At 57.5% G+C, this 24,523-nt stretch overlaps 1 protein-coding gene across 1 annotated transcript in view; it reads left to right on the forward strand.

Annotated features, from left to right (window-relative positions):
- The window catches only part of EPHA8 (EPH receptor A8), a 33,709-nt gene extending 9,531 nt beyond the window's left edge, over positions 1 to 24,178 (forward strand). Inside the window, exons 3-17 of the mRNA XM_060080643.1 lie at positions 1,774 to 2,437; positions 9,917 to 10,072; positions 12,261 to 12,596; positions 17,000 to 17,124; positions 17,200 to 17,362; positions 18,670 to 18,763; positions 19,761 to 19,828; positions 20,583 to 20,747; positions 20,967 to 21,152; positions 21,436 to 21,497; positions 22,069 to 22,278; positions 23,044 to 23,193; positions 23,281 to 23,471; positions 23,745 to 23,918; positions 24,064 to 24,178. Of these exons, the coding sequence (XP_059936626.1) occupies positions 1,774 to 2,437; positions 9,917 to 10,072; positions 12,261 to 12,596; positions 17,000 to 17,124; positions 17,200 to 17,362; positions 18,670 to 18,763; positions 19,761 to 19,828; positions 20,583 to 20,747; positions 20,967 to 21,152; positions 21,436 to 21,497; positions 22,069 to 22,278; positions 23,044 to 23,193; positions 23,281 to 23,471; positions 23,745 to 23,918; positions 24,064 to 24,178 (2,859 nt within the window). The remainder of the gene's footprint in view (positions 1 to 1,773; positions 2,438 to 9,916; positions 10,073 to 12,260; positions 12,597 to 16,999; positions 17,125 to 17,199; positions 17,363 to 18,669; positions 18,764 to 19,760; positions 19,829 to 20,582; positions 20,748 to 20,966; positions 21,153 to 21,435; positions 21,498 to 22,068; positions 22,279 to 23,043; positions 23,194 to 23,280; positions 23,472 to 23,744; positions 23,919 to 24,063) is intronic.
- The last annotated feature ends 345 nt before the right edge of the window (positions 24,179 to 24,523 follow it).

The raw sequence follows: 24,523 nt of genomic DNA on the forward strand, positions 1-24,523 counted from the left end.
ATCTGACTTAAGTACCTCAAATAAGTGGAAGCATACAGGATTTGTCCTTTTGTGTCTGGTTTATTTCACTTTGCATAATGTCCTCAGCGTTCCTCTGTGTCGTTGCAAGTGTCAGAATTTCATTCATTTTTAAGACTGAATAATATCCCATTGTATGGATATACACATTTTGTTTATCAGTTCATCCACTGATGGACATTCGTGTTTCCACCTTCGGGCTGCTATGAACGTGGGTGTGCAAATCTCTGTGTCCCTATAAATAAATAAATAAATGTTTTTTTTTTTATTTTTATTTATTTATTTTTGGGGTCTTAGTTGCGGCATGAGGGCTCTTCGTTGCAGTGCGCAGGCTTCTCTGTAGTTGTGGCATGCAGGTTTTCTCTCTCTAGTTGTGGCGCATGGGTTCCAGAGTGCGTGGGCTCTGTAGTTGTGGTGCACAGGATGTCGCTGAGGCATGCAAGCTCAGTAGTTGTGGCCCACGGGCTTAGTTGCCCCGCGGCATGTGGGATCTTAGTTCCCTGACCAGGGATCGAACCCACGTCCACTGCATTGGAAAGCAGATTCTTTTACCACTGGACCACCAAGGAAGTCACCCCTGCTTTTGTTTCTTTTGGGTGTACACCCAGAAGAGGAATTTATGGTAATTCTGTGTTTAATTTTTTGAGGAACTGCCATAGTGTTTTCCACAGTGACCCCACCAGTTTACATTCCCACCAGCAATGCACAGGGTTCCTCACCAACACTTGTTATTTTCTGTTGTTTTGATAATAGCTAATGGGTGTGAAGTGGAATCTCATCGTGGTTTTGATTTGAATTTCCCTAATGCTTAGTGATGTCGAGTATCTTTCCATGTGCTATTTAGCCATCTGTGTATCTTCTTTAGATAAATGACTATTCAAGTCCTTTGCCCATTTTTTAACAGGTCTGTTTGGTTCTTTGTTGTTAGGAATTCCTTATATATTCTGGATATTAATCCCATCTAAGATATGTGATTTGCAGATATTTTCTCCCATCCTGTGGGTTGCTTTTTCACTCTGTTGATAGTGTCAGTGATGGTCACTGGTTTATTTCTGAATCAGTGATTCCTGGCAAGCACCTGGCACAGGAACAATCATACTCAACTTTCCCACATCCTGGTACCCCCCTTGCATGGGATCCAGGCCAGCCCGTGAGCCCCCAGCCTTAGGTTGGGGGCAGAGGGAACATCACACACAGCAAGGCAGAGGGAGTCCATCCATTAGACAGTCACTCAACAAGCACCAATGCAGGGGTTGCATCTGAAGGATTTGAGGTGGGGGGTGCAACACAAGTCAGGTTCATGCATTAGAAAGGCCCTTCTGGCAGCTGATACGGAAACTGGACCAGTGTGCTCACTGATTTCCCCAGGCAAGTCACCCCACTCTGGGAGTGACGGAGTAGCTATGTAGAAATGAGGTCAGAGCTTTGTAGCTTTGGCATCAATTCCAGTCCCAGCTCCATCATTCACTAGCTATGTGACCCCAGACGCATGGCTCTATGTCTGAGCCCCTCTGTTCCTCATCTGCGAAAAGGCAGCAAATAACACTTCCCCAGAAGGACGTGACACTCTATGAGATCACTTCTGTAGGGTGCATGGCATCTGGTTGACAGTCCGCTGGAAGGTCAGCTCCTCGAGGCTGGAGAACATTCCGTCTTCTTCCCCAGGAAGCCACCGGCACAGTGCATGTGGCTTGTGGTGAGAGAGGGCCAGGTGCTGCCTCTCGTTTCAGCCGGCTGTGCTCTCTCTGCCCGCAGTGGGACTCCATCAACGAGGTGGACGAGTCCTTCCGGCCCATCCACACGTACCAGGTGTGCAACGTCATGAGCCCCAACCAGAACAACTGGCTGCGCACCAGCTGGGTGCCCCGCGATGGCGCCCGACGCGTCTACGCCGAGATCAAGTTCACCCTGCGGGACTGCAACAGCATGCCCGGCGTGCTGGGCACCTGCAAGGAGACCTTCAACCTCTACTACCTGGAGTCGGACCGTGACCTGGGCGCCAGCACACAGGAGAGCCAGTTCCTCAAAATCGATACCATCGCAGCCGACGAGAGCTTCACTGGGGCCGACCTGGGTGTGCGGCGCCTCAAGCTCAACACGGAGGTGCGAGGTGTGGGCCCCCTCAGCAAGCGTGGCTTCTACCTGGCCTTCCAAGACATCGGTGCCTGCCTCGCCATCCTGTCTCTCCGCATCTACTACAAGAAGTGCCCCACCATGGTGCGCAACCTGGCCGCCTTCTCGGAGGCAGTGACGGGGGCCGACTCGTCCTCGCTGGTGGAGGTGCGGGGCCAGTGCGTGCGACACTCCGAGGAGCGGGACACACCCAAAATGTACTGCAGCGCCGAGGGCGAGTGGCTGGTGCCCATTGGCAAGTGTGTGTGCAGCGCGGGCTACGAGGAGCGGCGGGACGCCTGCGTGGGTGAGCACACCTCTGTGCGGGTGGGCCGGCAGCTGGGCTCAGTCTGGGCAGGGATGCTGGGGGCTGGGGAGCAGGCTGGGCAGTCAGCAAGCTCCTGGGTGGTGCACACAGCACCTGGGAAGATGCATGAACCTCCAGCGTTCCTGTGTCACCAGGCCATCCACATGTGTGTTGTGTGTGTGCTGTGGGGAGGGAGACACACCACAACCAGGTGGACCCTCTGTGGGCATTGTGATGTACCCAGAGAGGTACATCTCTGGGCACCAGAGTGATTGGGAATACTACTGGGTACATGCCTGTGCTAGGGAACAGTGATGTGACCTAACGTGTCCAGCATGATTCTAAGCACTTTTCACGTATTAACTCATTTAATCCCCACAACCATCCAGCGAAACAGAAACTACTGTTATCCTGGCTTTAAACATGAGGACACTGAAGCACAGAGAGGCAAAGCAACTTGCCCAAGGTAACACAGCTAGGAAGTGGCAGAGCTATGATTTGAACCCAGAAGTCTGGCTCCAGAGTCTGGGCTCAGAACCACTAAACTTCTAACCTGTTGGGCGGGAGGAGGTATGGGTTGGAATCAGGGCTCAGGGCGGATGTGTGGCATACAGGGCCATTGTGAGCTTATGCGGGCAGGGGCACCCCGGGAGGACTGTCTGGGGTGGGCATGTCACAGCCTGCCTGTGTTCAGGGGAAACTTATCTAGGGATGTGGGGGAAGAGACGGCCAGGAGCACTTGGGTCATGAAATAGCACCTGTTCCTACGGTGTACTGCTGGGGTTCCAGTGTAACAGACCAGGAGCTGGATCCAGAGCCCAGGCTGTGTGCATGTGCTGTGTGACCAGCAGACCCCTATGTGGGGGCAGTGCAGCCAGGCATCCTGACAGCCCGGGAACACTGGGAGGGCTGGTGTGCACAGACAGCTGGTGCCCCAGCTATTAGTGGTCTCCACCTGGTTGCCCTTCCTTGATCTCCCCAGGGACTAGACACATGGCAGCTCAGCCACTCAGAGCTCAGTGAAGCCTGCTTCTGGGACCATTGGTTCTCCTGAGGGAGGAGATGTTCCTGGGCAGAGATCAGAGAGACCAGGGCCTGTCCCCAGACAGCCTCAGTGAAAACTGGGACGGGGCCCTGAAAGACACTAGAAATATCCTCTGAGCCCTTTGCTGGTACTACACAGGCCCTGAGACCACAGTTAGAGGGACCTTCAGGCCTCCCAGCACCATCCCTCTGCCCTAGCCAGCAGGAAGGCCCCTTGGTGCTCGCAGGACTGAGCAGGACACAGGCTGACAGTTTCAGGTCATGTGCAAAGTAGCTTCAGAGCCCAGCCTGGTCCAGCTTAGGAGTTATCTTGCCCCGAGATCTCCAGGACTAGATTCTTCTGTCCAGCCACCAGGCCCTTTCTGGCCCCTCTCTGGGGCTCTCTGATTTCCTTAAGAAATCTTTTTTCATACTGCCAACTGCCACGAGTCTTCACTCTCCTGGGCCCTAAACCCCAAAGCACCTTCTGTGACATTTGCCTCTTTCTGGATTTGTTCTACCCTCTGTGGCCTAGTTTTCCAGGCTCTCCAGGCCTCCAGCCTCTCCTGGTTCCTTCACAGACACCCCTGTACTTCTCAACTTCCCTCTGGGTAGTAACAATAACAACAAACATCCCTGTTGCCTATACAGCTTGCAAGGGGATTCCTAGCACATCCATTCATTGGCTTGTTGTAGCAAGGCAGGTATTAGAATTCCATTTTACAGATGGGGAAACTGAGGCTCAAGAGGTAGTGTCCTGCTTAGGTTCAGAGCTGGTGAGAGGTGGAGCTGGGCTCTGAGTCAGGTCTGTCTTACTCTGAGCCATGTGTGTAGGCTTTTCACCTATCCCTGGCCTATCCTGACTGCATTCCCCACTAGAGCCAGCTCCCAACATCCCCTTATTCGGATGGGGATATAAAGTCCCTTCGTGACAATTTTTAGAGTGTTTGCCACGTGCCAGGCACTTTAATGAGCACTTAGTACACATTATGTCAGTTACTCATTCTGTTGAGCATCTACTGTGTCGCAGGCATCAGGGATAGAGCCACAGGGCATCCCTGCCTTCGGGGAGTTCACAGCTTCTCATCCTTACAATAGTCCTCTAAGCTAGGTATTATATCCCCATCTTACAGACATGAAAAACTGAGTCCCTTCAACTTAAGTGGCAGAGTAGGGATCTGATCCCATGTTGTCTCACTCCAGAGCCCTGAACTGCTTCCTCTGCCCACAAAGCTCTCTGCGAAGCCCCCTGGGGTAACGTTAAAAAGGTTAAAAAAAAAAAAAAAGAAACATTTCTTTTGGGCTTCCCTGGTGGCGCAGTGGTTGAGAGTCCGCCTGCCGATGCAGGGGACACGGGTTCGTGCCCCGGTCTGGGAGGATCCCACATGCCGCAGAGCGGCTGGGCCCGTGAGCCATGGCCGCTGAGCCTGCGCATCCGGAGCCTGTGCTCTGCAACAGGAGAGGCCACAGCAGCGAGAGTCCCGCGTACTGCAAAAAAAAGGTTAGTAATCAGGACAGTATAAGCTGTAACAACCGGGCGGGCTAGCCAGTAGATACCTGCTCAAGGTCAACTGCCCCCAGCCCTGGATTGAGCCAGTGAGCACAGCAGGCCACTTGTTTGTACAGCGTGCATCCTTGCCCTTAGGAGGGAGACTGGTCCTCCTGACTTCGGGGTTGGGACTTCACTCAGAGGTACTGCTCCAGCCTCCTTTTTTGAGAGAGATGGGAAGTGGAGCCCAAAGAGGGAATGCGTCTTGCCCCAGGACCCACAACATGTCAAGGGCAGGACTGTTGGTGGAAACCCCACGGCCTGAGCAGGGGGACTTCCTCAGAGCTGGGAGAAGCCAAGGCCACTCCCATTGCCTGACGCTGCTGGCACGTTAATAAAAAATAATGAAGAAATGCCACAGCAGGGTTAGGGAATTGCAGCATATTTTGAATTTTACATTTAAATCACAATGCAGCGTAATTATGCCAGTTGCAAGATAATTACAGGTTTTATAAAAAATATTAATTCATAGTGCACTGCAGGCAGTGACGTTTGGGGGCGGGATGCCGGTTTTAAATCGCACGAGGAGAGACTTTTCTTAACCCTGTCGGTGGGCTTCTGTGATTGTTAACCTCCTTCAAAGAAACAGCACAGGTGCAAAACCGAGGCCCTCCCCCAACAGGAGGCCTGGGCCAGCGGCCCTGCAGTGTCGCCCATCCCCACCCCTTCCTAGTGGGTAGCCCGAGAGTGGGAGAGGGTGGAACACAAGCAGGAGCTGGACACAATCTGGGGGTGCCTTTGCTGGGCTGCTTGAGATGGCCTCTCAAAGCTGGAGCCCCCTGCCTGGCCTGAGCGGGGCCTCCTGAGACCCGAGGGGCCCTGGCCTTCTCCATCGGGCAGTTCTGTCTGAGCAAACAGGGCTGGGAGAGGGGGTCCCGGCTTCCCCCACCCGAGTGCCCCTCCGCCTTCCTTCTGGTGATAGGAGAAGGGACCCAGAGCTTGAGGGCTGCAGCAGCGGCCAGGCCCATGGAGAGAGCCACCCTCCCAGCTGCCAGGTTCCCATCTCGCTGGTCTCACCCTCAAGGCTCCCCTCAGAAGTGGCTGGGCAGCAGTTGCTTTTACGGAGAAGACAATAAAGCCCAGGAGAGGGGACCAGCCCAATCACATGGCTTTTTAGAATCCTTATGGAGACTGCACTCGGGCCTCAGGGACCCACGGAAGAACGTCAGAGCCACACGGACCTAGTCCAGTTTACCAGTGGGGAAATGGAGGCCCAGAGAGGCGAAGTGACTGACCCAAGGGCACACAGCTAGGAGTGGTTGATTGAATCCCAAATCTCCCAACCCCCTGACCAGACAGCTCCCCACACTACCCAGTTCCTGACCCAGTGACCTCCCCCCACACCTGGCTGCATCCCCCCCGACCCCCTCCAGAGAGAAGAAGGACCTCTCAGAACATCACCCAACAGAGCAGCCCCCAGAGTCTCCTGGCTACCATCCTTTCTGTCACCTGGACACAGAATATAAACCACCCTCTGCGGCCCTAATCATCTTTCTATAAATATCAGAGCATCTCATTTCGGAGGGGCAGCATGAACAACGAGCTCTTTTGCCTTCCTGACTGTGTTCAAAATCTGATTTAGAATTAATTTCCTTTGGTCGGCCACCGGCAGACACCTTATTTGTCAAATCTCAAGCTCTTCGTCGGGGAGAGGAGAGAGGTGGCCGGGGTCTCCATCAGCTTGCCGGCCTGACAGGCGGCCGGGGCAAGGTGCCCTCGGCAGGGGCGGGAGCCCCTCCTGGCGCACGGCCGACGCCGGGCACTGCAGACTCCGGAAGCGCCCTGGGTCTACGGGCAGGGCCGGGCCCCAGCCCAGAGCCGCTCCATCTGTCTCGGCCATTAATTCCCGGCTCTGCCTCCAGGTCTCTGGGCTCCCCGAGGCCTGGTGATTAGTATTCTTATTCAAGATTATTTTATTTTCATTGAGCGGATTAATCTAGCCTTGACACTTTATAGCCATATGGGTATTAGCTTAGCGTGTGAGAACCACCCACCGGTGAAGTGGCAGGATGGCAGGGCCGTCTCTAAGCAGAGGCTGGGTGTTGAGAGGCTGGTAGGGGAAAGGCTGGGGTTTGCATCCTGGCTCAGCGGGGACTCTGGGGCGAGGCACTCAAGCTCCCCAGCCTCTGTTTCCTCTCTGCCAAACAGATGTATTCACGCTGACTGCGGAAAGTGGTAATAACGAGTGCCAAGCGCTGTGCTGGTGTGAATTCACGTGTATTCACTCTTGTCATCCTCACAACAGCTCTCGGAGGTGGGAACTATTATTGTCCCCATTTTCCAGATGAAGACAACAGAGGCCCAGCCACTTGCCTAATGTCACTTAGCCTAGGGTCTGGAAAAGAAAAGGAACCCAGGCAGCCTGCTCCCGAGTTTCTGCCCTTTAACACCTGAGGACTAGCAGAACTCCGAATGGTCAGGGACTCAAAAAACAAAGGCTGTCATGCTGTGCCATGCGTCACACCAAGATGTCACCGCACGTGTCCTGATCTGCCCCTCACTGCTCTGACAGCTCCTTGAAAGCAGCTCTAGCTCTTGTTTACGTCCGGTCCGTGGCTCAGTAAATTCGGGTGAAGGAATAAATAAGGGACAGAATAAGCAAACGGTTCCCGAGATGTTGGTCAAGGTGGACCCGATGTGTACAGTGAGGAAGAGTGTCATTCAGTTCAGCCACAGGTTCGATAAACGTTTGCTGGTCGAGTGCAAAGCCTGTTTCCTCTGTCTGCTTCTTGGGCTCAGAAGGAAGCTCTTAGGCTGCGCCCGGGCTTCTGGGAAGAGGAGGGGAGATCACAGGGTGTCAACTAGGACCCTCCCCACAACTCCAAGCACCCAGCCCCCAGTCAGGCCTGAGCCCTCTTGGGGGCTCCCCAGGGGGCAGGAAAGAGGTCTCAAAACCGAGGCACATTCTCGCTGACTTCCCAACCTATAAGCCCCTTCTGGCTCCACGGCCTCTGAGTCTGGGAAGCAACTTAAGGGCATCATCATTTCTCCTGACTTCAGGTTTTCTCTCAAGTTTGTAGAATTTTACAAATCAACCTAATTTTAGCTATTATGATAAAGAGGTACAATCAAATACATGACATAGCTTTGCAAATGAAGCTTCTCTCAAGCACTGAGTTTTCTAGAACGGGACTTAGCGGAGAGAGATCCCAGTGAGTTTCCTGGTGGCCCCCGTTGCAGAGGAGTTTAGTTCCACAGGTGGAGCTGGGAGCTGCCTGGCTGGGCAGCATTTGGTCCTCCTGAACCCCTGGGTTGTCTTTCTGCCCAGAGCAGATAATGGCCGGATTAGCTCACTTTGAAAACTCCCACCAGTGTTGACAACTTCTACCCTGAGCCAGACCCTAGGAACTTTGAGATGAATAAGGCGGCCCTGCCCTATTCACAAGGATCTACCCATGAGAGAGAGTCAGACACATAGATGAAAAAGTACAGCCATAACGTTGCAGGTGGTGAGGCCGAACAGGATGCAAAGATGGGGAGGGGAGTGGTTGCTTCTGTGTGTGTGTGTGTGTGTGTGTGTGTGTACATGTGGAGATGTGGAGCAGTCCAGAAAGGTTTCATCAAAGGCACAGTTAAAATGAATCTTGAAAGAATTCCACACGGTGACAAAAAGAGAAAAGGCACAGCATGTGCAAAGGCCCCGAGACAGGAAACAACTCCTGAGTGTGGGGAATGGCCAGTCCTTTAGTTCGGCCTGAGGGAGAGGGAGCGGCACTGAAGGAGGCTGCAGGGAGGCTTTGAACACCAGGCTTTATTGTTTAGGCCGTGGGGAGCCTGTGAGGGTTTGGCCCAGCAGCAGTGTCATTTTAGCATGTCCCTCAACCCACAACATCTGCACTCCCTGCATGGCCGACTCGCTCTCAGCCTTTAGGCCACAACTCAAAGACCTTCTCAGGGAAGGTCCTCCTCCCACCATTTACCCTTTGCCACATCCTCTGCTTTATTTCCTCTGGAAATGATCACAGCCTCATTTACTGTGTCTCCCCCCGCCGCCTTGAAAAATGCCAGCTTCTTGAGGGCAGACACCATGTGGACCTTGTTCATGGCTGTGTCTCTGGCACAGAATAGGTGCTCATAGATACTGGCTAAAGGAATAGTCATCTCGCGGGCAGTGGGGCTGGGGAGGTGGGGCTGGGGGCCAGGTTTGGGGGCTTCTGTGGTCATCAGGGGCAAGATGTGTGTGCCTCTCAGAGGCCGGAGAGAATGTCAGATACGAGAAACATATCAGGTCGGCCAGGGTGAGACTGGGAGGGTCAGGAGCCTGCAATTCCTGGACGATCAGCATTGTTCGGGGCGCTTGTAAAACACAGATTCCCAGGCCCCACCCCTGGCTCTTCTAACTCAGTGGCTGTGATGGGGCCGGAGTCTGTGTTTTTATAGGGATGGTTCCACCCCTGTCCGTGTTTGGGAACCTCTGGTCTCATCACACACGTCTCTTCCAGTCACGTTCCTCCCCCACCCCCATTCCCTCTCCGGCTTTCAGGTCACACCCCTGGGGTTTTGGCCCCCCTCGGATTCTTAGCATTGACCCCTGCCCCTGAGGCTGGTGTCTCCTTCAAGGACAAGTGCCCTGTGAACGACAGAGCCTGGGTGGGAGGGGCCGTTGGAGGCCCGTCAAGGGGGATTCAGAGAGGCTCCGCCCTGTGCTGACTATGGGGCTGGGACTCAGGTGTCAGGGTCCCAGCCTCAGCTCTGCCTCCGACTCACTGTGCAACCCTGTGTAAGTCAGAGGCCCTCTCTGAGCTTCAGTCCCTCCATCTGCAGATGAGAGTAGGAACGGGTGATGCTGAAAGTCTGTACCTCTGTCCCTCAGGGGATCCCCCAGGAACCCCGGGGCTGGAGAGCTGCCCCTGAGGCCCAGCAGGGTGGCCCGGCAGGCTCACCTGAAGCCTCCTTCTCTTGCACAGCCTGTGAGCTGGGCTTCTACAAGTCGGCCCCCGGGGACCAGCTCTGCGCCCGCTGCCCTCCCCACAGCCACTCTGCAGCCCCTGCCGCCCAGGCCTGCCGCTGCGACCTCAGCTACTTCCGTGCAACCCTGGACCCACCGTCTGCAGCCTGCACCCGTGAGTACCACCCCATGGCCCCAGAACCCTCGAGACTAGGCTAGGACCCCATGCTCGGCCCCTCAAGCTCCCAGGGAGCCAGGTCTCAGCGGGTGAGGCAGGGACAGGTGGCTCTTATAGGCCAGGGGCCAGTCTGGGGATGGGGGGTGACTCTGACCCCTCAACAATGACCTTGACCTCTCTGGGCTCCCAGCTTCTTGTCATAGGTCACCTGCCATCTCTCCAGGGAAATCTTTCCATTCCTTCCTCGGTCTCTCCTCTCTGCTCCAAAGGGCAGGACGGAACTGGACTCATGCCCTTCCCAGCACCAGGTGGCTTTGGTCATCTTCTGACCCAAGGGTCATGCCAGTATCCTGGGGGCTGGGGTGGGCAAGCTGGCGGACTGCCTGTGAGGCAAGGCGGGCATCAGAGGAGCCGCCCCCACCCCTGCCCCGCATCACTGCCATCCTTGAGAGACTGGGGGGAGCTGCTGAATTCTGGGAGCTGCTTTAGTGTGTGTGGGGGGGTGCATGGTTGTGTGTATGGAGTGGGTGTGGCTGCTGTGTGTCGGATTCTGTGTGTGCCTTGGGAGGCCTACAGCGATGATGACTGTGTGTGTCCTTGTCGGTAGCAGTTCATGCAGAAGATGACTGCATAGAGTGTGAGTGTCCAAGTGCTGTGCCCACGTGTGTAAAGTGTTCTTAGAGGGGTGTGTGCACACGTGTGTGTGCATCTGGGTACCCGGAACGGACTCATGAGTCCCCGTGGAGCTTGAACGAGCCTGCTTTGTGAGCTCAGCATGAGCACGCCTGGCCCTGCAGGGGAGGTGTGCGCCTGGAGAGGGTGAGGCGGCAGTGCGCATGCCCCGTCCCTGAGGGGACGCAGGGACTCTGGCGCCGTGCCTGCAGGGCTGCAGGACTGTCTTGGCATTTCTGCTGATGCAGCTCCTCCATGGCCTCCCCTCCCCTGGCCCAAAGGGGCCTCTCACTCCCACTCCCGCTGGGGAGGAGCTGCAGCCAGTTCAGCCCACCCTGTTCACCAGCCTCGGGCTCTTGTGACGGGGTGAGGGGTACTTTACTCGGTGCTGATGGGTTTTGCCCCAGAATTTACCCCAACCTGATCTCCATCTCCCCCTCCCCCAACTTCCATCACCACCCAGCCCCAGACCCCCTGCACAGGGCAGGTAAGGGCCCAGGTGTATTCACATTGCTGCACACACACACACACACACCACACGCACACAACACACCACACACACGTGCGCATGAATAAATCCTTCTTCCCTCCCTCCCCCCCTCCCCTGTTCTGCCCAGACCAGTGCCTTTGCCCCATGTGGGACCTGCTGGGGCAGAAAGGATTGCTGAGGGGCATGGCGACTGCTCTGGGCTCCTCAGGCCAGGTGAGCCCAGCTCTAGGTCATGAACATTTGCACTCAGCTGGCTGGACTCTAGTTTCTCTCCAAATCCACAATCCAGTGCCCTTCAGTTCTAGGAACCTTAAGATTGTAAAAGACTAGGCTTTTAGTATTCCATACCCTGCAGATTCTAAGGTTCTTTATGATTCTGAGATTCTACAATTCTATTTTCTTAAGATCTAAGATTCCCAGCTTGAGATTCTGAGAGTTGGAATTCCATCTCCCCTCAGGCCCTCCTGGTTCAAATCCCCACCCCCAGGATCCTACCCCAACTCCCAGCCCCCAGCCCCACCCCTCTCTCCAGTGTCCTTGTGTTGCCCAGACTGGGGCTCCCATCCTGGGCAGTGGGGAGGGGTCACTTGGCACACGGGGCTCTGCTTTTCTCCACCACAGTGTTCAGTGTCATTTACATTAAATCCAGCCATGGGGTTAAGGAGTGGAGTGGGGGATGCAGATGACTGGGGCATCTCACACCCAGGGTAGCTGCTATGTGCAGTCTCTCCCCAGCTCTGGGTGAAAATCTTGTGAAGCACAAACCCCAGGATCCAGGTGGTGCTACAGGGGGTGGGGGAAGGGTGGCTTCTGTGCCCAGACCCTGACTGTGCTCCCAATCTGATGGCAGAGACACTGCCTCTGCCCTCGGGGAGCTTCCAGAGGATGGAGTAGGTGTGCCCTTATCCTTAGGGAGCCCCAAGTATCATGGGGGAACCACAGCCCTTCCCTGACCTGATGGGGGAGACTAGACCAGCCCAAATACATGCCCTCCAGGCCCACCTGTCATTCTCTGCTTTCCAGGCCCCCCCTCGGCACCAGTGAATCTGATCTCCAGCGTGAATGGGACTTCTGTGACCCTGGAGTGGGCCCCTCCGCTGGACCGGGGCGGCCGCAGTGACGTCACCTACAATGCCGTGTGCCGCCGCTGCCCCTGGGCCTTGGGCCGCTGCGAGGCGTGTGGGGGCAGCACCCGCTTCGTGCCCCAGCAGACCAGCCTGGTGCAGGCCAGCCTGCTGGTGGCCAACCTGCTGGCCCACATGAACTACTCCTTCTGGATCGAGGCCGTCAACGGCGTGTCTGACCTGAGCCCAGAGCCCCGCCGGGCTGCCGTCGTCAACATCACCACGAACCAGGCAGGTAGGCGGAGACGCCCGTCCCCAGCTCCCGGGCCCTTCGTCCTCCCTGGCATCCGAGCACTGCGCGGACTTGCTGGGGCGTTTGGGCAAGTGCCTGCCTCTCTGGGCTCCGCCTTCCTCACCGGGACTCTGAGCTACAGGCTTTGCGCCCTTAGAAAAGTAAAACATGTTCTATAAGTGGAAGGAAATCAAAAAGCACAGAGGCAGGCTAGCATGACCATCCCAGGCCTGGATTCTAGAATTTTCCCTCTCTGCCTCTGTCTCCTCCCTGTTGTAATAGGAATAATAGTACCTGCTCTGTTACTGAGGCTTAAATGAAGGAAATGAAAATGCTTAGCCTGGTACCTGACCCATGGTACGTGCTCAATAAATGTCATTAAAATATCAAATCGCTCTGATGATCATTTTCCAGAACAGCTGCCACTGCCGCCCCTGGGATGGATTTGGTCACACTGGTTTGGACGACAACCACTTACCTCTCTGTTTCTAGCCAGTTGTTGGACTGAAGTTAGCCCCTTTCTTTCCAAATTCTGGTGGGTCCTGCCTGTCGAGTGGCAGCCTGACCCGAGGGCCGCCTGCGGCAGCTTCCCTGTTAACAGCGCCCCTGGCACGTGCCCTGTGGCTACCCACCCCCATCTCCTCCCAACACCACGCAGGCCTGGCTCAGTGACTCCGTTCCCACCACGTCACAGAGGAGGAGCTGAGGCCCGGAGCCAGCCAGGGTCACCACATAGAAGCGGCAGAGGCAGGATTCGAATCCAGGTCTGCCTCACTCCCAAGTGAAACAGGCTTCCCAACCCTGAACCCAGGGCACCCCCTCCCTGATGCCAGGGCTTCATCCTCCCAAGAGGCCCTCATTCCTCTGGCACCTGTGGAGCACCTGTGAGATGCCAAGCTCTCTGCTCAGTGCTAGTGACGCAATGAGGAGTAGGCCCTTGTGCGTGGTGCCAGGCCCCAGCCCTGCCCGTGGGTCTCTGGGGTGGCCGAGGCAGGTGTCCAGCTGGTCAGGGGTGGAGGGCGGAGCAGAGAACCTACGGCACTCACATTGCTCCGCGTGCTCCGTCATTAAAAAGAACAGCCTCGGGCTTCCCTGTTGGCGCAGTGGTTGAGAGTCCGCGGACACGGGTTCGTGCCCCGGTCTGGGAAGATCCCACATGCCGCGGAGCGACTGGGCCCGTGAGCCATGGCCGCTGAGCCTGCACGTCCGGAGCCTGTGCTCCGCAACGGGAGAGGCCACAACAGCGAGAGGCCCGTGTACTGCAAAAAAAAAAAAAAAAAAAGAACAGCCTCCCGTGAGCCCGCACGCCCTTCCAGCCACGAGACTCCTCTTCACATGGAAGCTTCCTTAAAGAGCTGTCTTGCTCACACATCTGCGTCCTCTCCTCTGTGGGCCTCTTCGGGCACCTCCAGTTGGGTGCTTTTGCCCACCTGTCCCCAGAAATTCAGTTTGCAGTGGGCACTCCACCCTCCCACCCCCTGCTCTTCTTTACTCCTTCTTGGAGTACTTTTCTCTTGCCTTCCATGCCCAGCCCACCCCCCACTTTCCATCCAGCTCTCTGGCCTGTCCTTCTCCATCTCCACCAGCCCCTTCTCTCTGCACAACTTCCCGAAAGCTGGAGGACCCCAGGCATGTCCGGACCCTCGTCTCTTTCCTACTTACCCAGCTCCATCTTGCCAGAGTGACCTTATCAGGGCCCACGGCTTTGAATTCCACCTTCGTGCTGATGTCCCCCAAGTGTGTCACCAGCACAGGCCTCTCCCCTGAGGTCCAGCTGCCCACTCCCATCTCCACTCGATGTGTTTCAGACACACAGCATCCCCAAACCAGCCCCTTCCCCAGGCCCCCATCTCAGGACGTGGCACCACTGTTCGTGGGGTTACTTGAGCCCCAAACCCAGCCGTCATCCTTGGCTCTCCCTCCCTCGTGCCTCGTCCACCCACCAGCCAGTCCCACTGGGTCTCCCTTCAGCGTGACCCCCTCCACGCTCCGACCCCTCCACCCCATACATACACATGCCCTCGGTCCTAGTCAGCTCAGGCCGCCATAACACATACCATAGACTGGGGCTTAAAGCACAGACGTTTACTGCTCACGGTTCTGGAGGCCAGAAGTCCAAGATCAAGGTGCCGGCCAGTTTGGCTCCTGGTGAGAACCCTCTTCCTGGCTTGCAGATGGCCGCCTTCTCACTGTGTCCTCACATGGCAGAGAGAGAGAAGGAAAGAGAGAAAGAACTGTCTGGTGTCTCTTCTTAGAAAGGCATCCATGCCATCATGAGAGCCCCCATCTAAACCTCATTATCTCCTTAAGGCTCTATCTCCCAATACTATCGTGTTGGGGGTTAGGGCTTCAGTAGACGAATTTTGGGAGGGGGACACAATTCAATCCATCTCATGTTGCCTGGACAACCCTGCACCATGATTCAGGGGACCCATCAGACCCTCGCTTGCCCACCTCCCCAGCCTCACCCCATCCACTGTTGCCGGGCTCTCTCCCTTCCAGCCACGCTGGCCTCTGGTCCTCATCCTTGGACACACCAAGCCCTTCCTGGCCCTGGGCCTTGGCCTTGCCTCTCGGTTGGAACGACGTGCTCCTCCCCGTGACGTTCCCCTCGCTGCCTCCTTCAGTCCTCGGTTAGCCGTCCCCCCGCCTCTGGGAGGCCCACCTGGACCACCTCAGCTGAAATGGCCCAGTTCCCTCCTGGGCCCCTGCAGACGTAAGGTCCTCTCCATCACGGCACCCTCTTCATGTCTTTCATGGCACCTAGCATACCTGTAATTATGCATTGATTTGTTTTCTTATTAACTCTGTCTCTCTTAACTAGACCATACGCTCCTTGAGGGCTGTCTTGGGCACTGCAGTATCTCCAGGTCCTAGCCCACTGCCCGGCACGTGGGAGTCATTCAGGAAATTCTAGGGGGGTGATCCAGCAGACACCCACAGCTCTGGGCTGGGGGCCTGGGGCAGACAGCAGCCCTGAGCAAATGGGGGAGGTCTGTCCTCAGAGACCACTTGCCCCTCCCCCTCCCCGTGCCTCCCCGTAGCCTCTTCTCTACAACCCCCTCCTCCCTGGAGCCCTCTCTGGTGCTCCGCCCTGTTTCCCTCCCACTTCTGAGCCCCAGTCTCCCTCTGTGTCTGCCCCACTCACACAGCACCTCTTGCCTTGCAAATTTTTTGGTTTTTAAGAGGCACCCATGTGTTCTGGCACTGGTGTCTGTCCCACACATACAGTGGTCTTCTCTGATCCTCACCTCTGCCTGGCAGCTGGTGCCCACCAGCTTCACTTTCTGGTTGGAGAAACTGCCCAGAGGTAGTCATGGGCCCAGCCAGCAAGAGACGGGCTGGGTTGTGAAGCCAGACCTGATTCCCAGGCTGGTGGGGTCTCCCCTGTACCACACCCTCCAACTTAACTGTGAAGTTGCTTCTTAATTTTTCATGTCAGCGTCATCCAGCAACATTTATTGGGCACCTACTATGTGCAGTCCCTGCCTCGGGGAGCTCCCACGTGTGCCAGAGAGATGGGATGCCCAGTTACAAGGCCAGAGCTGGCCACATGGGGCAGGTGGGAGACACGGGAGGAGTAGGGCAGAGTCGGAACTCGGGTGAGCAGAGGGGGAAGAGGAGGCCTGCGGCTGGAGGGGTCAGGGAGGACTGGGCTGCAGCTCTGAGGGCAGTCCCTTCGGTTTGGCTGTGGCTGGGTCGACATCCGGCCCTTCCCAACAGACTCACCTCAGGGGTAATTGCACTGAGCACAGGCGTGGGGGAGGGAACGGGTGGGTGAGGGAATGAGCAAGGGGGCGAAAGGGTGACCTAGTGTGACTTCGAGAATACTTGAGTTCACAGGGGCCTCAGGCTCAGCTCATGTCCCTCCAAGCCCAGGCCGTGAGGGCGTTGGTTCCTTTGATTCTTCCCCTCCCTTCTCCTTTTCTTCCTCCCTCCTCAGTGCTCCTGAGAGCATGCTCCACACCAGGCCCTGGGCGGGGGTGGGTGACACGGAGACAGAGACATCAGGTGATGGGGCCTCAGGCTTGACAAGTGCGGCTGCTTGACGGGACTGGCGGGGGTCCAGCATGCTTCCAGTGGATGGGCTTGGCCAGAGAGGAGGAGGAGACGGTGGAAGTTGCGGGGTCAGGCCTCATCTGGGTCAAGCCAACCCCAGTGTCCCAGCTGGGAGTCAGGCTGTGCCAACCCCAGATAACTGACCAGAGTGCCAGCCAATGATTTGCCAGGAGGAGCAGAGGGTACTGGCTCTCCTGGGGCGGCGGCAGGACAGTTAGCAAGGTGAGTGTGGCCCAAGCCAGCATGCCTGGGCGGGGCCTGAGGAAGGGTCAGACAGAGGCCAGTCCCCATCACCACCCGTCCACCCATGTGACCTGACCGAGCTCCCTTCCCTCCCCCTGCCCCAGCCCCGTCCCAGGTGGTGGTGATCCGCCAGGAGCGGGCGGGGCAGACCAGCGTCTCGCTGCTGTGGCAGGAGCCAGAGCAGCCCAATGGCATCATCCTGGAGTACGAGATCAAGTACTACGAGAAGGTACCCACAGGGAAGGGAGAAAGAGGGAGGCCACGAGGCCGGGGACCCTTGGCTGACCACCCCTCCCACGGGCAGGACAAGGAGATGCAGAGCTACTCCACCCTCAAGGCTGTCACCACCAGGGCCACCGTCTCGGGCCTCAAGCCGGGCACCCGCTACGTGTTCCAGGTCCGAGCCCGCACCTCGGCTGGCTGCGGCCGCTTCAGCCAGGCCATGGAGGTGGAGACCGGGAAACCCCGTGAGTGCAGGGAGGGGGAGGGCGAGGGAGCTGGGCCAGGCGCCAGGGCCAGGGCCGGGGTCGTGGTGGTCAGAAGAGGGGAACTAGTGCATGCTGAGCTGGTGCATGGGCCAGATCAGCATTTTTACAGGTGAAAAGACTGAGGCTCAGAGAAGGAAAGGTACACGCCCGAGGTGACAGAGCTCATAACAGCCCATTAACTGCAGGCTTTCCCTGAGCATTAGTGTGACTTGCAGGCATCATGGTGCCCTTTGCTAGCAGGATAACCTTATAATCGTCCCAGAGACCCTCTAGTGAGTTGGCAATATCCACATCCCCATCTTACAGGTGAGGAAAATGAGGGTCAGAGCAGTAAAGCGAATTGCCCAAGGTTACCCAACAGAGCAAGACTTGAACCTGGTCAGCTCGGGGACAGACTCTGTGCCCGTCCCCAGTATCATCTTGCCCTGTGCCCCCCACCTCCAGAACAGCGGTTCCCACAGTGTAGTCCAGGACCAGGAGCAGCTGCAGCCCCTGGGAGCTATCAGAAATGCTGATTCTCAGGCCCCACCCCAGACCTTCAGAAGCAGAAACCCTGGCGCTGGGGGCCCAGAAATTTTGGTTTGATCATACCTTCAGGGTGATTCTGAGGCACATTCAAGCTTGGGAACCCCTGCCCCCATCTCCAGCCCGTTGGGGTCTTCTCCTATACTCAGCACCCTCCAGGGGGGCAGTGCTAAGACAGATGGTTCAAGGCTGAGTTGATGACCTTCCTCAACCTGGCACCCCCTTGGCACTTGTGTGTCTCAAGTGCTCTTAGGTCCAATACCATGTTGAGACCGCCCAGGTAGGAATCCTGCCCGGCTCCCATTTACTGTGTGTCCTTGAGTAAGTTCCTTGAGTTCTCTGGGCCTCGGTTTTCTCATCCGACAACTAATGACAATACTGGGTTATCCCTGGAAGGGATGTGGGTTACTGACTGGAATGTGCAGCTCTCAGTATATTCAGCTTTGTCACTGTTACAGTAATGGGCAGGACAGGCATTTTTGGACTCATACTACAGGTGAGAAAGCTAAGGCTCAGAGAAGTCTAGTGACTCTGCCCAGGTTACACAATCCCAGGAAGTGGTGGCACCAGGTTGGAAAGCAGGATACTGAAGGGGAAACTTGTAGAGGGGAGGGTGGGGCAGAGGAGGGTGCGGCCTGCGCCCCACCTCTGGGCTGGCTCACAGCCAAGGAGGCTGCCGCCAGGCCCCGGAAAGGCTGCCAGACCTCTGGCCCTGAGGCCAGGGCTGAGTGGCTGGCCCCCCAGCCCGGTTTCCCCCACAGGTCCCCGCTACGACACCCGGACCATCGTCTGGATCTGCCTGACACTCATCACTGGCCTGGTCGTGCTTCTGCTCCTGCTCATCTGCAAGAAGAGGTGGGTGGTCCTGGCCCCCAGCCACCCCAGACCCCTCCCTTGGAGCACTGTGTCTCCTGCCTGTCCCCAGCCCCGCTGAGCCGGTGATCCCCTGTGCCTGGGCTCACTTACAGATATACCTGTTCTTCCTTCCCCCTTCTTGGAACGCTTTTCTCTTGCCTTCCATGTCCGGCTCACTCCCCACTTTCCATCCACCTGTCTGGCCTGTCCTCCATCTCCTCCAGCCCCTTCTCTCTGCACAACTTCCTGAAAGCTGGAGGACCCCAGGCTGGTCTGGGACCCTTTTCTCTTTCCTACTTACCCAGCTCCATCTTTCCTGAGTAACCTTCTCAGGGCCCACGACTTTGAATTCTACCTTCACGCTGACATTCCCCAAGTGTGTCACCAGCACAGGCCTTCCTCCTGAGGTCCAGCTGCCCACTCCCATCTCCACTCAGATGTGTCTCAGACACACAGAACCCCTAAACCAGCCCACCGACTAAGTAGGTGTCAGAACTGGGACAGGGCCCAGGTCTGTTAAAACTAAAATCCGTGCTTTTAGTTACTCTCCCCCTCCCACTCTGTTCCAGAGGGAGGTGGTGTGGGCTTAGGGTCCCACTCAGCGAGAATTGGAAAGGTCATCCATAGATGGAGAAACTGAGGTCCAGGGAAGGGAAGGAGCTTGCCAAGGTCACACGGCGGAGTTGGCATCAGAAGCCTCATCTCCCAGCCCCTCTACCAGGGGTGCTTTCGTGTAAAATTGAGCTAATAATGCCATAGACTTTGCTGTGAGGGCCCAAGTGGACTTGACTTTGTAAATTAGATGGTGTTTATAAATGTCAAGGATGTCACAGTTCAGCTGGGTTGAGAGCCTGAGGTTGGGACTCCCCCCCTTCCAGGGGCAGGGGCTGGGGTGGCAAAAGCTGACCTGAAAGGGGAAGGGGGGTAGAAGGGAGGAGTTTGGACGTGTCCCTGAACGGGGTCAGGGCTGAAACCAGGGACAGTCCACCCTCCACAGGCACTGCGGCTACAGCAAGGCCTTCCAGCACTCGGACGAGGAGAAGATGCACTATCAGAACGGGCAGGGTGAGTGCAGGGCCCAGGGACCTGGATGCAAAAGAGGAGGTCACAGTAGGAACCAGTGCTGGTCTGGGGGTGGCGCAGGTGGGAAGGAGAAAGGTGCCCACAGAGAAGACGAGAGCCCCAGAGAGAGACAGCAGGCTGTCCCAGAGACCTGAGACCCCAGAGGTGCCGTGCTGTGCAACTTTGCTGGGTTTGAAGGGGATGCTAAAGACCCTCTCCCCAGGGCAATGCACAGATATGGGCATTCACACACAATCTCACATACAACTTTGGGGGGTCATCTACTCTTGGACAAGAACCCCTGCTACAAAGAACTTTTTCAGGACCCTGCAGAAACCTCAGAAAACAGGGCAAATATGGGGATGCCTACCTCAACGCCCCACTTCTTTGCCCACGGCAGAATCAATCATGGTACTGATTCCCATGGAGCCTGAATGCAGTCTCAGAATCCTTCTTAACACAGTCTTCTAGAGAACTGCTTTCCGTCATTCTGAGTTGGCACTGTGATGTGACCTTTTTTGGTCACATTCCTACCCTAGGACAATTGAGAAAGGTCTTAAGAGACCTCAGAGCTACTCCACAGAGACCCTGCTTACACTTGGCAAGCACTTATTGGGCATCTACTGTTTGCCACCACATCCTGGGATTCCTGGAGACACTTCTCACTCCACCCCCAGTCCCGTCCCAGGCCCAGGGAATGCTGGGAGAGAATGTCCTCATGGAGCCCACCGATGGCCCTTCTCTCCTGGCCCCTCAGCGCCTCCACCCGTCTTCCTGCCCCTGCACCACCCTCCGGGGAAGATCCTAGAGCCCCAGTTCTATGCAGAACCCCACACCTACGAGGAGCCGGGCCGGGCGGGCCGCGGTTTCACCCGCGAGATCGAGGCCTCTAGAATCCACATCGAGAAGATCATCGGCTCCGGTGAGCTTCAGGGATTGTGAGCGTGGGGTCACACGCTCACAATTGTGAGATTGTGAGGGGGTGCCCAGGGGAGGGACACCCAGTGCAGAGGGACAGGTGAGCCAAGATGTCCGGCATGGCCAGACACTCGGGTGTGCAGGGCTGGGAGAGTGCGGAGTCTGGGGTGAGGGGAGGAAGGTCCCACCGCCCACCCCCTGCCCGCCCCACTTGGGTTCACAGGAGAGTCCGGGGAAGTCTGCTACGGGCGTCTACAGGTGCCGGGGCAGCGGGACATGCCCGTGGCCATCAAGGCCCTCAAAGCCGGCTTCACGGAGAGACAGCGGCGGGACTTTCTGAGTGAGGCATCCATCATGGGTCAGTTTGACCACCCCAATATCATCCGCCTTGAAGGTGTCGTCACCCGTGGTAGGTGCCAGGCGACGGCAGCCTCACCCTGCAGGGCCCCTCCTGCTGGGGTCAGGGCTCTAGGTCCATCCCCAGACCACCCTACCCTGCCCCATCCCCCTGGCTCAGGTCCCCAGATGACTTGGCAGGGAAGGGGGCCCAGAGCCTGGAACCCCAGTGGAAGCCCTACGTTCCCTGGGGCCCTGGGTGCTGGCCCAGCTCCTGGCAGCTCATAGCGGGGGCGGGTGGGACATGTTCCTGATTCCCCCACCAAGAGCCACCTCCTCCCCGGCGCCCTCCCCAGGCCAGCTGGCAATGATCGTGACCGAGTACATGGAAAACGGCTCTCTGGACACCTTCCTGAGGGTGCGTGCCCCGCCCCTCCTTTCACCCGGGCCGGGGGAGGGAAGTTCAGTCTGGGTGGTGAGAGATAATGTGAGACCTCCAGATACCCCCTCCTCCCCAGAGCTTGGACCCAACAGACCTGGGGAAGGGTGAGCCAGGTGTGGGGAGGGGTCTTAAGGGTCAGCCCATCAAACTGCCTTTCAGCCCCCCATCATGTGGAAGTCCCTCTGCTGCACGGGTCCTGCTGCCCTGTCCTGCACACAGGCTAAGAGGGGTGCCTCTGTGGGGACCCAGGGCCCCAGTCAGCTGGGAGGCATGGCGGGTGGCGGTGGAAATCCCTAGATTCCCAGCCCTTGCCGTGCCGTTTATCTGCTGGGGGCTCTTAGGCACAGGGTGAAACCTCTCTGGGCCTCCATTTCTCCTTCTGCAAAATGGATGACCAGTCACTGCCACCCTACCTACCTCTCAGGGTTGCCAGGAGTGTAAATGAGACGTGAGAACAAACCTTAAACAGCCATATGCTTCCTAAGCAGTGAGGCACTTTGTAAACTGCAAAGAGCCTTCCTGAAGCCCAAGCCGCGTCCCCCTGCAGACTCACGACGGGCAGTTCACCATCATGCAGCTGGTGGGCATGCTCAGAGGAGTGGGCGCCGGCATGCGCTACCTCTCGGACCTGGGCTATGTCCACCGCGACCTGGCTGCCCGCAACGTCCTGGTCGATGGCAACCTGGTCTGCAAGGTGTCTGACTTCGGGCTCTCACGGGTGCTGGAGGACGACCCCGATGCCGCCTACACCACCACGGTGCGTAGCCCGCACCCCCTTTCCAACAGGCCCTGGGATGGAGCCCCCCCACGTGTCGTTAGGGAAGTTGGACGTTTCAGGGTTGCCTTCAACCTGGGGCGAGTCCTACCTCTTCTCTGCACCTCAGTTTGCACCAAAGCTTTCCCACCTCTGCTCCATCACTAACTGGCTTGCAGAGATACCAGGGCCGGTCCCCCCATCACTCACTCACTGGGAGATTTGGGGAGAATTGGCGTCTCTCTGAATCACCTCCACTCCACGTCTGTCTCTAACGTTTGACTAAAACCCAGCATTTTCAAAATGTGTTCTGGGGGGATTTGGGCTTCTCTAGCAGTGCTTTAGGGGCTGCCTTAAGGGCGGAGGGCCTCCACCCCTGCCTCAGTCCGGACCTTCCCTTAGGATCTCGCCCACTGAGCCTCCAAATAAGGTTTCACTTAGAGAAAGGATTTTGTGACCAAAAAAAAACCCTCCAGGGGAGGTGGAAAATTACTAGACCACGTTCTCTGAGCTTCGTCATTTGTTCAGGCATCAACCTGTTGACCGATACTTACTGAGCATCTACTGGGTGCCAGGCCCTCCACCCGCTGTCTTTTGTTCAGTCTCCACACCAGCTCCACGTGCAGGTCTCCCCCATCAGAACAGGTGCTCTTGGAAGGTGGAGGCCGTGTCTCTCCAACCAGCCTTCGAGTTTCCCAGCCCAGACCCCTGCCTTCAGCTCCCTGACGAGCTGGGGAGAAGCTCTCAACACTCATGTGTCCGTCGCAGGGAGGGAAGATCCCGATCCGCTGGACGGCCCCCGAGGCCATCGCCTTCCGGACCTTCTCCTCGGCCAGCGACGTGTGGAGTTTTGGGGTGGTCATGTGGGAGGTGCTTGCCTACGGGGAGCGGCCCTACTGGAACATGACCAACCGGGACGTGAGTGCCGGTGCCTGGCTGGGCAGAGGCGGCTGGGGTCTCGGAGGGAGGGGCCGCTCCAGCCCATCGCCGTGTTCCCCCCCACAGGTCATCAGCTCCGTGGAGGAGGGGTACCGCCTGCCCGCGCCCATGGGCTGCCCCCGCGCCCTGCACCAGCTCATGCTTGACTGCTGGCACAAGGACCGGGCCCAGCGGCCTCGCTTCTCCCAGATCGTCAGCGTCCTGGACACGCTGATCCGCAGCCCTGAGAGTCTCAGGGCCACGGCCACTGTCAACAGGTGCCTGGCGCCCACCCCAGCTCCGCCCAAGCCCGGCTGCCCTCCCTGCTTGCCCTAGACAAGGCCCAGACTTAGTCCAGGCCTTGGGATGGCTCTGCCCTGACCCCTGGACCAGACCCAGCCTGGGCCTCTGACCCCTGTTCAGAGCTCTACTTCCAAGCCTGCGGTCTAACCCTTCAGACCCTCCCTGCCCCTGCCGAGCCTAGATGGAGGCTGAGTGGCTGGTACCAGTGTCTCCTGGCAGACCACTTACTAAGGGCCCCTGTGCCTCAGGTGCCCGCCCCCCGCCTTTGCCCGGAGCTGCTTTGACCTCCGCGGGGGCGGGGGTGGCGGCGGGGGCCTCACCGTGGGGGACTGGCTGGACTCCATCCGCATGGGCCGCTACCGGGACCACTTCGCTGCTGGGGGTTACTCCTCTCTGGGCATGGTGCTACGTATGAATGCTCAGTAAGTGGTGGGCCCCTGGGGATGGGAGCAGGGGGAGAGGGCAGAGGCCAGAGGTGGAGCCGCTGAGGACGGCAGCTCCAGGGATGGGTATGGCCCCGTCTCCACAGCTCCCAGACTCCCAGGTCAGCACCGCCTTCCTTTACAGGGATGTGCGTGCCCTGGGCATCACCCTCATGGGCCACCAGAAGAAGATCCTGGGCAGCATCCAGACCATGAGGGCCCAGCTGACCAGCACCCAGGGGCCCCACCGGCACCTCTGACCAAACCGAGCCAGCCCCGGGTCATGCCAGCCGTCAGAGGACTCGCAGGGTTGGCCACCCCAGGCCTCTGTCCCTCCTCCTTGGCTGCCTTCCCCTCAGGTGCCAGGGAGGCCGAGGACTCCACCACAAGACCTGGAGTTATCTGGGGTCAGGCCACCTGGGAAGGGACCTTTGGTGCCCAGCAGGGAGGGGACACCTGCCCCCAGGGCAGAAGGGCTTCTCTTTCCCAGAGGCTGGGGCCTCAATGCCACTGAGCCCAACAGCAATGTCGCTCACCTGCCTCTGTGTATGTGTGCGCGTGTGCGTGAGGGTGCCTGTGTGCACGCACTCACATGCTGTAGGGGT

The sequence above is a fragment of the Mesoplodon densirostris genome, chromosome 2 (assembly GCF_025265405.1).
Source record: "Mesoplodon densirostris isolate mMesDen1 chromosome 2, mMesDen1 primary haplotype, whole genome shotgun sequence".
NCBI lineage: Eukaryota > Metazoa > Chordata > Mammalia > Artiodactyla > Ziphiidae > Mesoplodon > Mesoplodon densirostris.